This window comes from Choristoneura fumiferana, chromosome 19, assembly GCF_025370935.1.
Source record: "Choristoneura fumiferana chromosome 19, NRCan_CFum_1, whole genome shotgun sequence".
In the NCBI taxonomy this organism is placed as follows: Eukaryota; Metazoa; Arthropoda; class Insecta; order Lepidoptera; family Tortricidae; genus Choristoneura; species Choristoneura fumiferana.
In genome coordinates this window covers 5,378,828-5,393,031 of record NC_133490.1, presented here as the reverse complement: position 1 = coordinate 5,393,031, position 14,204 = coordinate 5,378,828, and the positions used below count along the sequence as shown (strand labels likewise).

The following is a 14,204-nucleotide window of genomic DNA, read 5'->3' as shown; positions in this document are numbered from 1 at the left end:
TCACCGTTGATTGTCACACTTGGCCTCTTTTGCAGAAACATGGAAAACTGGTATATGACCATCAAGATCGTTATTTTATTCTATTGTTGCAAATGATGAACGTAACTACCCACCAGTTGCATGTTTGATTTGACAAAACATCAAAACGAATTGAACTATTCTTTATCGTAAATTAACAGGACATGAGAAATTTCCATAAAGACCGTTAAAACATCAAACGCATATGAAAAAGCCTCCACGTTTAATTTTTACTCGAAAATAATCGAAAACCCGTCATTAGCCCAGATTTATTATAAATTTTCAGTATCCCATTTCCCGAATTTTCTAGTTCATTGGCTGTTGGCCGCTGAATTTCCACTCGATGAGTTAATTTTCACGTGTATTTAAAAGGTTAAGTTTGGAGGTGACGGGCGCGAAGTGACGTAAGTTGCTGGCAAACAAAGAACGTATCAGGCTGTGAAATCTTTTAGTCAAAGTTGGCCGGAGCCTTAAGGGAACGAGGTTTTTCTACATTTGGGTAAGTTGTCCCAACAGATCTCTACAAAAGGCGGAACAGATGGCTCTACAGACGCGGAAAAAAACTTTAATTGAAGCAAAAGAATTTATTTGTGCGTTTGCGTTGCGTGCGATGTTAAAAACATTTATAGGAGAAATGTGAATTTAAATGCATAAGTCAGTATTGGCTTTTATGTCTGCGTTTTACAGTAGTTTTAACTCAAAGAAGAAGTAATGTTTTTTTTTTCTGTTATACTCGAACTAGTTTATCTCGCAGCTTCACACCCATGTGTATCTATTCCGTGGGAATTTTCGTAAATCCTTTTTAATGTACCTCAAGTGTACCTCTATAATCCCCAAGGAATACTAAGTCATTCAGCAACGGCGTTATAAGTAGGTATAGAATATCCGTTACGTAGTGGTATCCGTAACATGACAAAAATTAGATTTGCTGTAACATCACTTTAAAATTTATAAAGACTAATAAATACCCCGCGTTGATCATTTTAATACGCTCCACATGACGACTGAGCTGCGGTCGTTTTTTATAGAGACACTCATTTCCGCGGCAAAAATACTGTTTTTAGTACTTTACAAAATTTCAAATGTATGTCAAGCTCACTTGAAAAAGAATGTTGATAATTAACTTCAATCCGTAACGGAATCTGACTTTAAAGTAACCTTGCAGTTTATGGCCTGGTTAAAACGAGTTATCGCACGGGCTTAAGATGTAGGGCTGGTTTTATATCTTTATAGTAAGTACCATGTGTGCAGAGATTATTGCACATTTAGTTAGACTAGTTCTTGCAAAATGTTTATGGTTGTTCAATATATAATAGTCTAATTAAACCTTGTCTCGATCTACTGGCATAGTGACGTCCAGTGACATAATGCGAACCGGTTTCATAGCGGAGTAAAAATCAATAATGGGACGTGTATGAGGATGACATGATAACGCATTGCACCATGTTCTAGAAAAGCACACCACACGTGGTGGTGATTGGTTTTAGTTCATTGAGATATTCGTCGCTTTTCATAAAGAAGATTCAGCTGGTCAAACGCTTCTAAGCCTTACCCACCGATAAAAGAGTAGGTAACGTTACGGTCTAGAGACGGCAAATTTGACAAACAAATCCTTAAAGATGGTCCATATAGAAGAGATTATTCAAAATTTCCACGGAATGGAGAACTATTTATTTTCTTATTCCATGCAGGCGAAAGCGCAGAGTAAAGACAAGACAGTCATTCTATACTTTGGTAGGAAGCAGGACATCTAACGTCACAGACTATACAATACACAAATAATCCTACTGAACTCGGAGTTGTCGAGAGCTTCAATAGAACTGTTGTGCGGAAATTATTAACGAGGTCTCAAATTAATGCATCCGTTACGCGAATGTAATTATTCAGCGAATATTGCCAGAATTTCGACGCTGTAAAGAGCAACGAGTAGGAAATTTCGCATTTAACGAGCATTCCGTGCTGACGTCCTCGTTTTTAACCATGTCAAGATACCTGACCAACCTTATTGCGTAAAACGAGGCGTTCAGCCTAAATGTTTGAAGCCGGGAACCCTAAACTTGCAACCAGTAAACTGTTTAAATTACGTTTAACAGCAGAAATCTATCTCGTACTAATGGGGCGCTCCATCTATTTCAATAGTCGAGCGAATATCTCCTCGCGTTTCCCGGAAGTCGGATAAAGAACTAGATTTAATACGTCTCGTTACATTACTATAAGAAGGAATCACTTATGTCTAGGAACTTAGCCGATTGGTAATCATAAAAGCTGGTTTTAGGTCCGCTTAGACATAATATACTCGTAGAAAAAAGCTTAGATAAACATTTTCTTAGTTTAATATGCAAATCTTTGTTGTTTTTTTTTATTTCAACTATAATATTTTTAATGTTCTGTTGGAAATAGCAAGTAGAAACATTTTTTTTAAAAACAATGTTCACATTGGTGACGTGTCGTAAAATCAAATTTAACTTCAAACATTTACCTACTCAAAGCAGGCCATGTGATACATATCCCCAATTTGGACATCTTCGGTATCTCCCAATTCCACACGTGACTATAAACTGCGCATGACGTCACATCTCAGCCGCCCCAGATGTGGAGATAGCATTGTTTGTAAGCGCATTTACGATGGCTCTGGCTGGATGTGTAGACAGTGTAGAGCTTAAGACCGCAAGTAAAGAAAAAAAAGCCCCGGCCATTGCCCCGCGCATGTAGGGAATAGTAAGTACGCTATTAGCGGGAATCGGGGATACTCAATCTAAAACACTTAATCGGCATCGGTTAGGAATATACGTATGCGTAATTCCTGGGATAATAATGTGTTAAACCTTCGGTTATTTTGTGTGAGAAAACAAAATAAGCGAAACAAAGCTAGTCCAAGCAAAGATGTTTTTGAAAACTAAATTGCCGGCTAGTCTTTGTTCAAAATTTAACGTTTATGCGTGTGAAGTGTCTGGTAGTTTTAGTTTTCAGTACGATGCGCACTTAATGAATGAGCTTACTAGTAATTACAGGTTTTTTGTTAAAATGATTTAGTTTTAAGAGTGGCGCAGAGTTATGAGCCTCATTAGAATAGTAATAGGGGATATGACGCAAGTCTACGATATGAAGTTGAAGGTTATATTAGTAAACTGATCAGCGGGTACCTATGAAGCAACAGTTTTTCAAATAATATATGTCTACAACTTCTTTAGAGGTCTTCGTTTACTCGAGTATGAGAAAAACATTATGTAAGTATTAAGTCTTGTAGGATCCCTCGCGTGTCTGTCTGAGTCTGTTATGTCCAGTTTGCTCTGAAACTACGGATTACTCGCTGTTGTTCTTTTAGTTTCTTTCTTTCCATACTAATAATTCCCTTTTCTGTATGACCAAAGGCACTATGCTAATTATTTTAAACTACTGAACCGATTGACATGAGTTTTAAATAAGTGTCTGTGACTCAAAAACGGACGTGAATTTATAATTTTTAGTTACTTTTGAAATAATTTAAGAAAATAGGCGAGCCCACTTATCTCAGAAGTTATTGGGCCTAAAATTTACAGAAAAGCTTACAGGAAAACCCAGAAGTCTACGGTATTTAAAGTAATACATGAAATATCTGTAACGTCCAGGTAAGTACGGAACCCTCTGCCGAGTTTAACGCACTTATCCGGCTTTTTCGTGAGGAACAGCACGTGGCCACTGGAGCTAAAGTGGATACAATCCAGGCAACTGAATTGTGTACCAAGGTGGGACCTTTTCATAATCAATTTCGCTATGATTTCTTTGGCAGATGTATGAAATGTCATCAGTAGCACAAAGGTTCCTGGTACGCGATTTAGTTTCTTTGACTGTACTCACCTCGGAAAGAACTATCACAATAATGGCGTAAGTCTAAACTCTGGTCCCCATGACTGCAAAGGGCACCAGATTAAAAACATGATGTGATGACTTATGACATTGAATACACACGAATTGCCGAAGGATTGCTACAAAACAAAAGTACTGATTCTGTCGAGTTGAAACAAAATAGAAATTAGTCATAAGCATCATATCACTCACACCCCTAGTGGCAGGCAGAGGGGGTGTTAAAATAAACATAACAGATGTATCAGTGCCACTGTTGACAAGAAAAATAAAGCTCTGTCAGGGGCACTTAGTCTCCGTCGTTTTTGAGCTTAACTGATGATGTTATAAAATAAAATCTGTGAGCCGGTGAAAAGTTGTTTAAGATACATTTGTCGGAAGTCATTTTATGGATCATATTTTTTTCCTGAAGCTAGTGACTTTTCAATTGAGTTTCTCACACTTTTAATTTGAATCAAACTCTAAAACAAAGTATAAACTGCGGATAACGGCCCTAAAAGCACTAAAAAAAGGGAAGGGGGTATTAAATATGGTATTTGCTGATAAACTCATATGAGAAGTTTAGTAAGATTCCGTGTTTACCAATGGCGTTGAGTGAATATTCTCGTAAAACGCAGACAATGCGAGAAGCATGAGTTAAGCATGTTTTTGATAGTTGCATGCAGCTCAGGTTGGTAGAGTCAGTAGCTGCACGGAGACGCAGCCGCCAGCACCAGCAACAGGCAACAGCGTAGGTATAGGTAGTCCCACCAGAGTTGAGGTCAAGTACACTCATTCATTCTCCTTTTAAGCAATCGGTTCTTCATGTATGTAGCTGTGTGTGTAATCATCTAATCATTCACTTTAACTCTCGTGGCACTACCTATAACACTAGTAGGTATGCCTACCTTGATTCTGGTACTGGCACTGCCTGCCCGAGCTGTACGCCAGTGCTTTGAAAACAAGTCCTCGCATTTACACAGTATACACAAGATTTGTCAGTCAGTCAAGGTATGTCAAGTCAGTCAGTCAGTCAGTAAGACAACAGTCCAGCAAGATAGGTAATAAACTTATAGGAGACCAGATGGTGAAACTATTGTTTAATCATTGAACTTTATAAAAAAAAAAAAACATACTTTACCAAATAACTGGCATGTGGACCAGTGTCACAAGTCTTAATCTAAATTGAACTCCGTTTCACCAGTATTGTTCCTGTTATCTTATCTGCCAGATATCTATGATGTTATCTCTGTTTATTTTCTTCAATTAAACAGAGAATGCACTTATATCTGACAAATAAAATAACAGGTACTTATCAGGGAGCGGTAAAGTAGGCCTAAAATAAATCTTATTTTAATGAAATGTGGTCATATTATTATATAATTAGATTAATAAAACTTTAGTATACTAAAATATTTTGTTGGTGAACTATACACTAGGTACTAGCTTAAGCCTGGAGCTTTGTCTGCAAACTCGCTACACTGTGGATAGTTTACAAAATCCATCTGTATTCCGCAGGTACCTCATAAGTTTTCAGCTTTATCGGTCCAATAGTGGGTGGGTGTTAATGTGCATTGATGACGAGCCAGTCAGTCAGAAGTATCATTCTTATGTTTCCGCTTCTGAAGTGGGAAAAACAGAATTATGTTTTAAGTAAGATGTTGCCACATATTTTCTATTTATAAGAAGACATTGATTAAAAGAATCTTATAGTCAAAATACCACAAACGGAAAAACGTTACGTTACGTTTATAACGTTAAAAGAATCTTGTATCTCTCCTCTCCTTGTAGATACAAGGTGGCCCTAAAGTGATTAAATTCCCACAGGAATCTTCAAAACACAATTTCGCTAGGCTCTTTCATATGTGTAGGTACTCATGACCACAAACCTGCAAAACGGTTAACTTTTGGCTTTTTACAAGCTTTTATTTAACTTAACTTGCCATGTCTGTATGATGTGCGGGTCAAATCTTGCAAGTTAAATTTGACCAGCTTTCAGTGATTGGATTGAATTGAAATTTGGCATACTTATGTAAATTGCATGACAATGCCGTAATCAGGCAGTGACATCCTGGGAACTCCTCAACAGTTTATGGCATCGACTTGAAATTTGGTAGGAAATGTTGTTGAGATGGCAATGCAAGTACAGTTAACAAAAATAATTGTGAAAACATTTAAAAAAGATATTGTTTCAGATGGATCTAACCCAAAGTTATCATAATTAACATAACATCTGCTAGCCACCTGTTAACATTATGTAAAATTTACAGGATTGTGTCTACATTACCTTCTTTTATTTTTGTACATTACCTACAAATATATTTACAACCTTCAATACTGTTAACAATCTTGCTATAAAAAGTCCTTAGGTATTTATTTTAAATCTCAATCAAATGCAACGAATAATTTGCTTCAAATTTTGCTTCAAACAAATTTGCTAACGAAAAAGAAAACAATAGGTAGTACAAGAAATCAAGTGCCAAAACAAAGACAAAACTTAATAATTGAGTCTTGAAACGTGCGTGTTGTGTTAACTATGTTAGCTGCTTGCGAATAGATAGTAATTTAAATGAGCAATCTAATAGGAAAAACAATAGGAACGGTTTATACGATTCCCATGCCATGACTGAATGCAGTGACCATTTCTCATACAAAACGGTTCAGTTTTTGTCTGTAATCGCGTCGTGATGCACAATCGTCTCATAATATGCAACGGCATGGTTCTACCGACTAAATATGACTGTTATAATGCATAAAAGGTAGTAAAATATCGATCATACTCACCACAACAAGATTAGCTTGCCGGCGATCTTGAAGTAATCGCACCGAAATACGCCCGTTTGTCAATCTTAACACGAAAACGGATACCCAGAAGCACTAAAATACACTTCACTGTTACAACTTGTTATTAAAAGTTACATATCTTTACCATTTTAAGTCACAATTTTGTAAAAAAACACAAATTCACTGCGAATCCGTTGTATTCGATAGATCAACAACCGCCCAATTCGAATGCAATGCGGCACAAGACTGCCTCATGCCAAACTAAACTCAACTGCCCTGCCTGACTGTTCTCTACACGCATACCATAGACACGAACGGTTTGTTATTGACTTCAAAGGTTGTTTTTTCTGCTACACGACTAAATTACATGTTACGTCCGTAGACGAGGTTGTCCGTACATAATCTAGACGTTTTAATATAGCATGGTTATATAAACGCCATCTGGACATACTTTTCCGAAGCTTTTCAACCCATCCTTTGTAATGTCTGCGAATTGGTTTTCAAATTGTTACGTGCAGTTAAGCGACATCTAGTGAGCACTGCTTATACGAAGTAGCATAGCGGCCACCTTTACTTTACTAAAGCTAAAAACATCGCGCATCGTAGGGAGTTAAAGTAAGAACTTACTAAGAGATGGCGTTGTTATCAAAAAAAAATGTTCATAAAGTTTACAATAGATGTCTCTTTCGCCGTTAACTTTGCTTTTGTTTTTGACCTTCTACTATAATCGTGTACCTTTATGGGTCGTGATAGGTGTCGGGAACGAAAAGATAGTTATTCTTCAAAGGCGTATACTCGTTGAACAGTAAACTAATTACATTTAGTACACATACAATAGTACAGTATTGTAATAGCAATAAAGGCACTGAATTAATTTTATACAACAGAGCAAATCTAACGAGTCGTAGCTTGAAAGTGTTCCGAGAGCAATAGACAATATTCTCGCCATAGAGTTGCCATGCAATATGTGACTTGGATTCGTGGCGTTTCGCCACATACTATTTCGTAAATGAAAGTTCAGAGACGGAAAAAAAAAATGTTATCGGTTAATTACTTACCCGCTATTTGGAAGCTCCCATGCTGGTTATATAATATATGAACTTAATACATGTACTTGTTAGAATTTAAGATTTTGCTTTGGTAACTCAAAACAACCAGCAAATGGTATATAAATAAATAAATATTATGGGGACACTTGTCACTAATTGACCTAGTCCCAAACTAAGCAAAGCTTGTACTATGGATAATAGGCAACGGATAAACATACTTATAGAGATAAATACATACTGAAATACATATAAACACCCAAGACCCGAGAACAAACACTCGTATTCAAGGTGTGGCGAAAACGCCACGAATCCAAGTCACATATTGCATGGCAACTCTATGGCGAGAATTGTCTATTGCTCTCGGAACACTTTCAAGCTACGACTCGTTAGATTTGCTCTGTTGTATAAAATTAATTCAGTGCCTTTATTACTATTACAATACTGTACTATTGTATGTGTACTAAATGTAATTAGTTTACTGTTCAACGAGTATACGCCTTTGAAGAATAACTATCTTTTCGTTCCCGACACCTATCACGACCCATAATGGTGACCCCGGACTCCGTTGGATTGGAGCTGATTTCTACTTAAACGGCTGCTGGTTATCGCCTGAAACAGTTTACGTGGACATCAAGCGCAATTCCTTGGCGCATTTGATCTGTTCCCGCCTGGTTTCTACAGCGAAAAAGACCCGCATTGTGGTGATCTCGGATGGACCCGGCATCTGCTAGAAAAGCCTGCCTACTCCAATATTTCATCAACATCGCCGTGTAGAAAGTGCAAACAGTTTACGTTCTAAATACGGTTCGTGGTATACCTACGGGACAAAGTTATAGTGCAATCCGTAAACATTTGAAATTGTGCATAGTTAAAACGCGTTCCGTCGGCCATAGGTACAAGTGTCGAAAGGCGGCAAATTTAAATCCAAGGTCTCGACGACGCTCGCGCCACGGGCGGCTCTCCGAAGAAACCTTTGACAGCGGGCTTATCTATCCGCGCTGTCACTACGTCTGTCACTTCGGCTGTCACTCGTGTTTCGCCAAAAGTTTTGCAAGTATTTGTTTACATTGGACAATCGTAAGTTTTTGCACTATTTATAACATAACTCTAGTGTTCATAAAAGTTAGAATCAGTGGTAAAAGTGTTTTACATAATTTTTTACGTAACAAGTGGACGAACAATCTCAAAAACTCTATTATAGCGATAGATAACCTTAATTTCAATTCCGATTTTTATACCCGTTGTTTTGATTACAATGTAAAGTGCGCATTTATCGCACGATTGTATTATTATTCATTAATACATCTCATCAATAATTCGGATAATTTGGTTAAGGACATTTGATTACTAATAGTGTAACTTTTATATTTTGAGAACTTTTAAATATTGTTGTTCACATCACTTTATAAACTGATTTAATCAGGTGATTACACCTGTTTTCTTTATTAAGGGTTTATTGTTTGTATATTGATACTCAACAGTAGGTTATTTAGATAACTAAAAATCTTTTAATAAGTGAACTTGTGTGTACCTCTACATTGTTTGTTTACCTTTTGTTTTATATGAGTACAAGTTTTGTGCCTACTTGCTTTAACTATAACTATAGATTTTCACTACCATACATTTTGTTTTGTGTATTGTGTTTGCCAGTTTGAGTGTGCCTTGGATGAATAGTTTACATGCATAGGTTTTCTTTTTTAGTAATTCTTGGGGATTAACTATTTTATACATAGTTTATTTCATACCTTTAGTGGTTATAGGGTTCTTTCTTTCCTTTCTTGCCACAACCATGGCTGCCGATGCTGAAATGCTGCAGCAACTTAAACAGCTTCAGGAACAAGTGTCAGCTCTCTGTGGTGAGTCAGCACCCCAAATTAATGAAGTAAAAGTAAAATTACCAAACTTTTGGACCGAAAAACCTAAGCTGTGGTTTGCCCAGGCTGAGGCTCAATTTGAAATCTCAGGTATAAAGACAGACAATACAAAGTATGGTTATGTGCTATCAATGTTAGACACAAAAACAGCTACATTAGTGGAGGGTATAATTTCCAACCCTCCTGCTACTAACAGATATGAAAATCTTAAAGGTGAACTAATCAAAAAGCTGTCTATCTCTAGGGAGCAGCAAGTAAGACAGCTGCTGAGTGGAGAGGAGCTTGGAGACCGGAAAGCTTCAATATTTCTCCAGCACCTCCGCTCATTGGCTGGAACAGCCATGACGGATGAGAGCATCCTGCGCGAGTTATGGATGCGTCGTCTACCAAAGGAAGTGCAACGGATTCTTCTGGCTCAAAAGGATCTGGAACTGGACAAAGTGGCCGAGATAGCTGATGCTATCATGGAGGCTACACCTTCACCACCTCCAAATGTCTTTGCAGCCAGCACTGCCTCATCATCTCCGTCAGAATTGACCAGCCTTATGAAGTGCATTGAAACCCTAACCAGGAAGGTTGAGGCACTCAGCACTGGGAATCCACGTAACCCTAGATCTACTTCACGGTCCCAGCCAAAATCAAGGGCAGCTTCTAAATCTAAGACCCGATTGTGTTGGTACCACAAGCGGTATAACGTCAGAGCTTCAAAATGTACTTCCCCTTGCTCTTGGGTACCTAAGCAAGAGGGAAACCATCCCAGCAATCAGTAGAGGCGGCATCTGATTGCTCCAACCCCGGCCGCCGTTTGTTTGTGAAGGATTCCAAGTCAGGTCATCGATTTCTAGTCGATACTGGCTCGGACCTTAGCTGTTTTCCTCGCAGTTTTCTTAAGGGAACTTACAGCCCCACGACCTTTGACGTTCGTGCTGCAAATGGGAGTGCAATCAAAACCTATGGCACTCTCCTCTTGCATTTGAACTTAGGCCTTCACCGGGATATAAAATGGGATTTTATTATTGCAGATGTTAGTGCACCCATCATCGGTTCGGACTTATTGGCGGAATATCACCTGATGCCGGACTGCCGCAACCAGCGTCTGCTAGATGGCAGTACCAAGTTTTTCGCACCTGCAACTATAGCCCAGATTGACCAGGCGAGTGTCAAGACCATTGTTGCTGAGTCTCCATTTGCCAAGATCTTGCTAGAGTTTCCAGAAATTTTGCGACCACCAGGGCTGCCACGGAAAGTTAAACATTCTACCGTGCACCACATCATAACAACAGATGGTCCACCAGTTTCCTGTCGCCCACGAAGACTTGCACCCCAGAAACTACAGGCTGCAAAGAAAGAGTTCGAGGAAATGGTGAGTTGTGGAACCGCACGTCCCTCTAGCAGCCCCTGGGCTTCGCCTCTGCACATGGCTCGAAAAAGGAGAACACGGGTGGCGGCCATGTGGGGACTACCGAGCGTTGAACGCTAGGACCGTCCCTGACCGCTACCCGGTGCGTCACATAGGTGACATTGCACATAATCTAGCTGGCTCTATGGTGTTCAGTACAATTGACCTTGCCAAAGCATACCAGCAGATTCCTGTTCATGAAGCTGACATTAGTAAAACAGCCATTACTACCCCATTTGGATTATTCGAGTTTCCCTTCATGACTTTCGGCCTCCGTAATGCTGGTCAATCTTTCCAGCGCTTTATGGATGAAGTCTTGAGGGGACTCGACTACTGCTATCCATATATTGACGATATCCTTGTATTTTCCAGCACCCCTGAGGAGCATGCTGAACACCTGCGTGCACTATTCCAGAGGTTGTTGGAGTACGGAGTCGTCGTGAATCCATCTAAGTGCGTGCTTGCTGCTGACGAGGTAATATTCTTGGGCTACAAAATCAACAAGAATGGCTCCTGCCCACCTCCAGAGAGAATTGAAGCCTTGCGAAGTTTTCCTTTGCCTAAAACGGTTGAAGGCCTTCGCAGGTTTTTAGGCATGGTAAACTTTTACCGCCGATTCCTCCCAAATGCAGCTAAACTTCAAGCACCGCTTATTGATGTGTTGGCATCCACTCAACTAAAAGGACCAAAACCTGTGCCTTGGACGCCTGAGCTAGAGCTCGCGTTCAACGAATGCAAGGAGCACCTAGCTAACGCTACGCTCCTGGCTCATCCCATCGCTGATGCCCCATTGGGGCTCTTCACTGACGCGTCTGCGACCCATGTAGGAGCCTGCTTGCAGCAGGAAGTCAACGGCCAGTGGCAGCCGCTAGCTTTTTTTAGTAAGAAGTTGTCGCCGCGGCACACCACATGGCCAGCTTATTACCGTGAGCTCTTAGCAGTTTATGAGGCTGTGCAGCATTTCCGGCATGTTTTGGAAGCACAGCACGCCACCATATACACGGATCATAAGCCGTTGACGTACGCATTTATCCAACGCCGTGAAAAGTTGCCCCCTGTACAGCTCAATCACCTGTCTTTTATTTCACAGTTTTCCACGGATATTGTCCACATCAAAGGAAAAGACAATGTTGTTGCGGACACCATGTCCCGAGTTGAGGCGATTCGGCTGGAGGACGATTACGCGGCATTGGCTGAGGCACAAACTACGGACGTGGAGCTTCGTAGACTACAAACCTCGGATACTTCTCTGAAACTTGAAAAAGTACTTTTACCGGGAACTGAAGTTTCCATATTTTGCGACGTGTCTACTGGGAAACCACGACCGTACCTGACTGAGGACTTCCGGAAGAGGCACTTTGAGAAGATCCACGGTCTCAGTCATCCAGGCGGGCGGGCTTCCGTACGCTTGATGACTGACCGTTTTGTCTGGCCTAACATCAAAAGTGATTGCCGAAAATGGGCACGTAACTGCCTCGCCTGCCAGCGAAGCAAAGTTAGCAGACATGTGAGTGCACCTTTGGAAAAATTTGCAGGTACATCTCGACGATTTCGCGACGTACATCTGGACATAATAGGCCCTATGCCTCACAGCAAAGGATTCCAGTACTGTCTGACAGCAGTCGACAGATTTACTCGGTGGCCCGAGGCATGGCCAATGACTGGCATCACAGCGGAAGAAGTTGCAGAGACATTTACTCGGGAGTGGATATCTCGTTATGGGGTACCCTCTTTAGTGACCACTGACCAAGGACGTCAGTTCGAGTCCGCACTATTTCGTCGACTCATGGACGTTTGCGGCTCGAAGCGCGTCCGCACCTCTGGATATCATCCCCAAGCAAATGGGATGGTTGAACGCATGCACCGCCAATTAAAGGCGGCTCTCATGTGCCATGGAGATTCCTGGTCCACGGCTCTGCCCCTAGTTTTATTAGGTATGAGAACTGCATTAAAAGAGGACCTTAAGACTTCATCAGCTGAGCTCCTTTACGGCGAGCCTCTTCGTCTGCCCGGCGAGCTTGTCGTTGCTCCTGAGGAACCTGCAAATGTTGAGGTGACAACCGATTTTGTCACACAGCTGAGACAACATATGAAAGGCCTAAGAGCCGTTCCTGCATCTCACCATTCTCAACCCACCTCATTTGTGTTCAAGGACCTGGCTGTAGCTACGCACGTATTCCTGCGAGACGACACAGTGCGCCGAGCGCTACAACCGCCATACACCGGTCCATACCTAATCAAGGCAAGACAAGGTAAAAATCTTACCTTAGACGTTAATGGTAGAGTCGTCGTTGTCAGTGTTGACAGGGTGAAACCGGCCCACTTGGACGTGACGGCCCCTCGCCGAGCTCCTGAGCCGCCAGCACCTCCTGCAGCATCTGCAACACCTACCCCGGCTCCGGATCCTCCGCCGCCGCTTCCCGTTCCTTCTCCGACCCCTATAACCACTAGAGCTGGTAGAAGAGTACGATTTAGAAATAGGTTAGATTTATAAATTCTCTATATTTTAATTTTTTTTTTGCTCTATCACCTTACTATTCTCCGTGGGGGGGTGTTGTGGCGAAAACGCCACGAATCCAAGTCACATATTGCATGGCAACTCTATGGAGAGAAAATTGTCTATTGCTCTCGGAACACTTTCAAGCTACGACTCGTTAGATTTGCTCTGTTGTATAAAATTAATTCAGTGCCTTTATTACTATTACAATACTGTACTATTGTATGTGTACTAAGTGTAATAGGTTTACTGTTCAACGAGTATACGCCTTTGAAGAATAACTATCTTTTCGTTCCCGACACCTATCACGACCCATAAGTACTTAGGAAGAATTATCCTATCCTTAGGTAATGAGGTATCCTTTCAATAGTTGGCTCGGTTAGAAAAGTCTAAAATGAGCGGCTCCAGCGCACTTCCGCCCTGATGACCGCTGCCGACATTAAGGGACGCACAGCGAAATCATAAGAGACTTCCTATTATAATTTTATTATAATAATATATTAGGTACATATATTCGACTGAATTTTTCGAAATGCATTTGTGAAATTGCATTTGAACTTTACCTTGAGATTTGCGGTGAAGGAAAACATCATAAGGAAACCTGCACAACCTACGAAGTAATTCAATGGTGTGTGTGAAGTTTCTAATCCGTATAAGCCGGCGTGGGAACTACGGCCCAAGCCCTCTTATTCTGAGAGGCTTTTAATTCACATGCGAAATTACATTTGAAATTTATCACGAGCTTTACGGTGAAAGTAAAA

At 40.6% G+C, this 14,204-nt stretch overlaps 2 protein-coding genes across 2 annotated transcripts in view; one reads left to right on the top strand and one right to left on the bottom strand.

Moving 5' to 3' along the window:
• The window catches only part of LOC141438738 (uncharacterized), a 213,231-nt gene extending 206,322 nt beyond the window's left edge, over positions 1 to 6,909 (bottom strand). The window contains exon 1 of the mRNA XM_074102673.1: positions 6,625 to 6,909. The gene's annotated coding sequence lies outside the window, so the exon portion shown is untranslated. The remainder of the gene's footprint in view (positions 1 to 6,624) is intronic.
• A 2,553-nt stretch (positions 6,910 to 9,462) lies between these two features.
• Positions 9,463 to 10,317, top strand: LOC141438603 (uncharacterized). The gene has a single exon (XM_074102469.1). The coding sequence runs from the start codon at positions 9,463 to 9,465 to the stop codon at positions 10,315 to 10,317; it is 855 nt and encodes a 284-aa protein (XP_073958570.1).
• Positions 10,318 to 14,204: the final 3,887 nt, after the last annotated feature.

Coding starts and splice junctions, on each gene's coding strand:
- LOC141438603 (XM_074102469.1), top strand. CDS start 9,463: ATGGCTGCCGATGCTGAAATGCTGCAGCAACTTAAACAGCTTCAGGAA.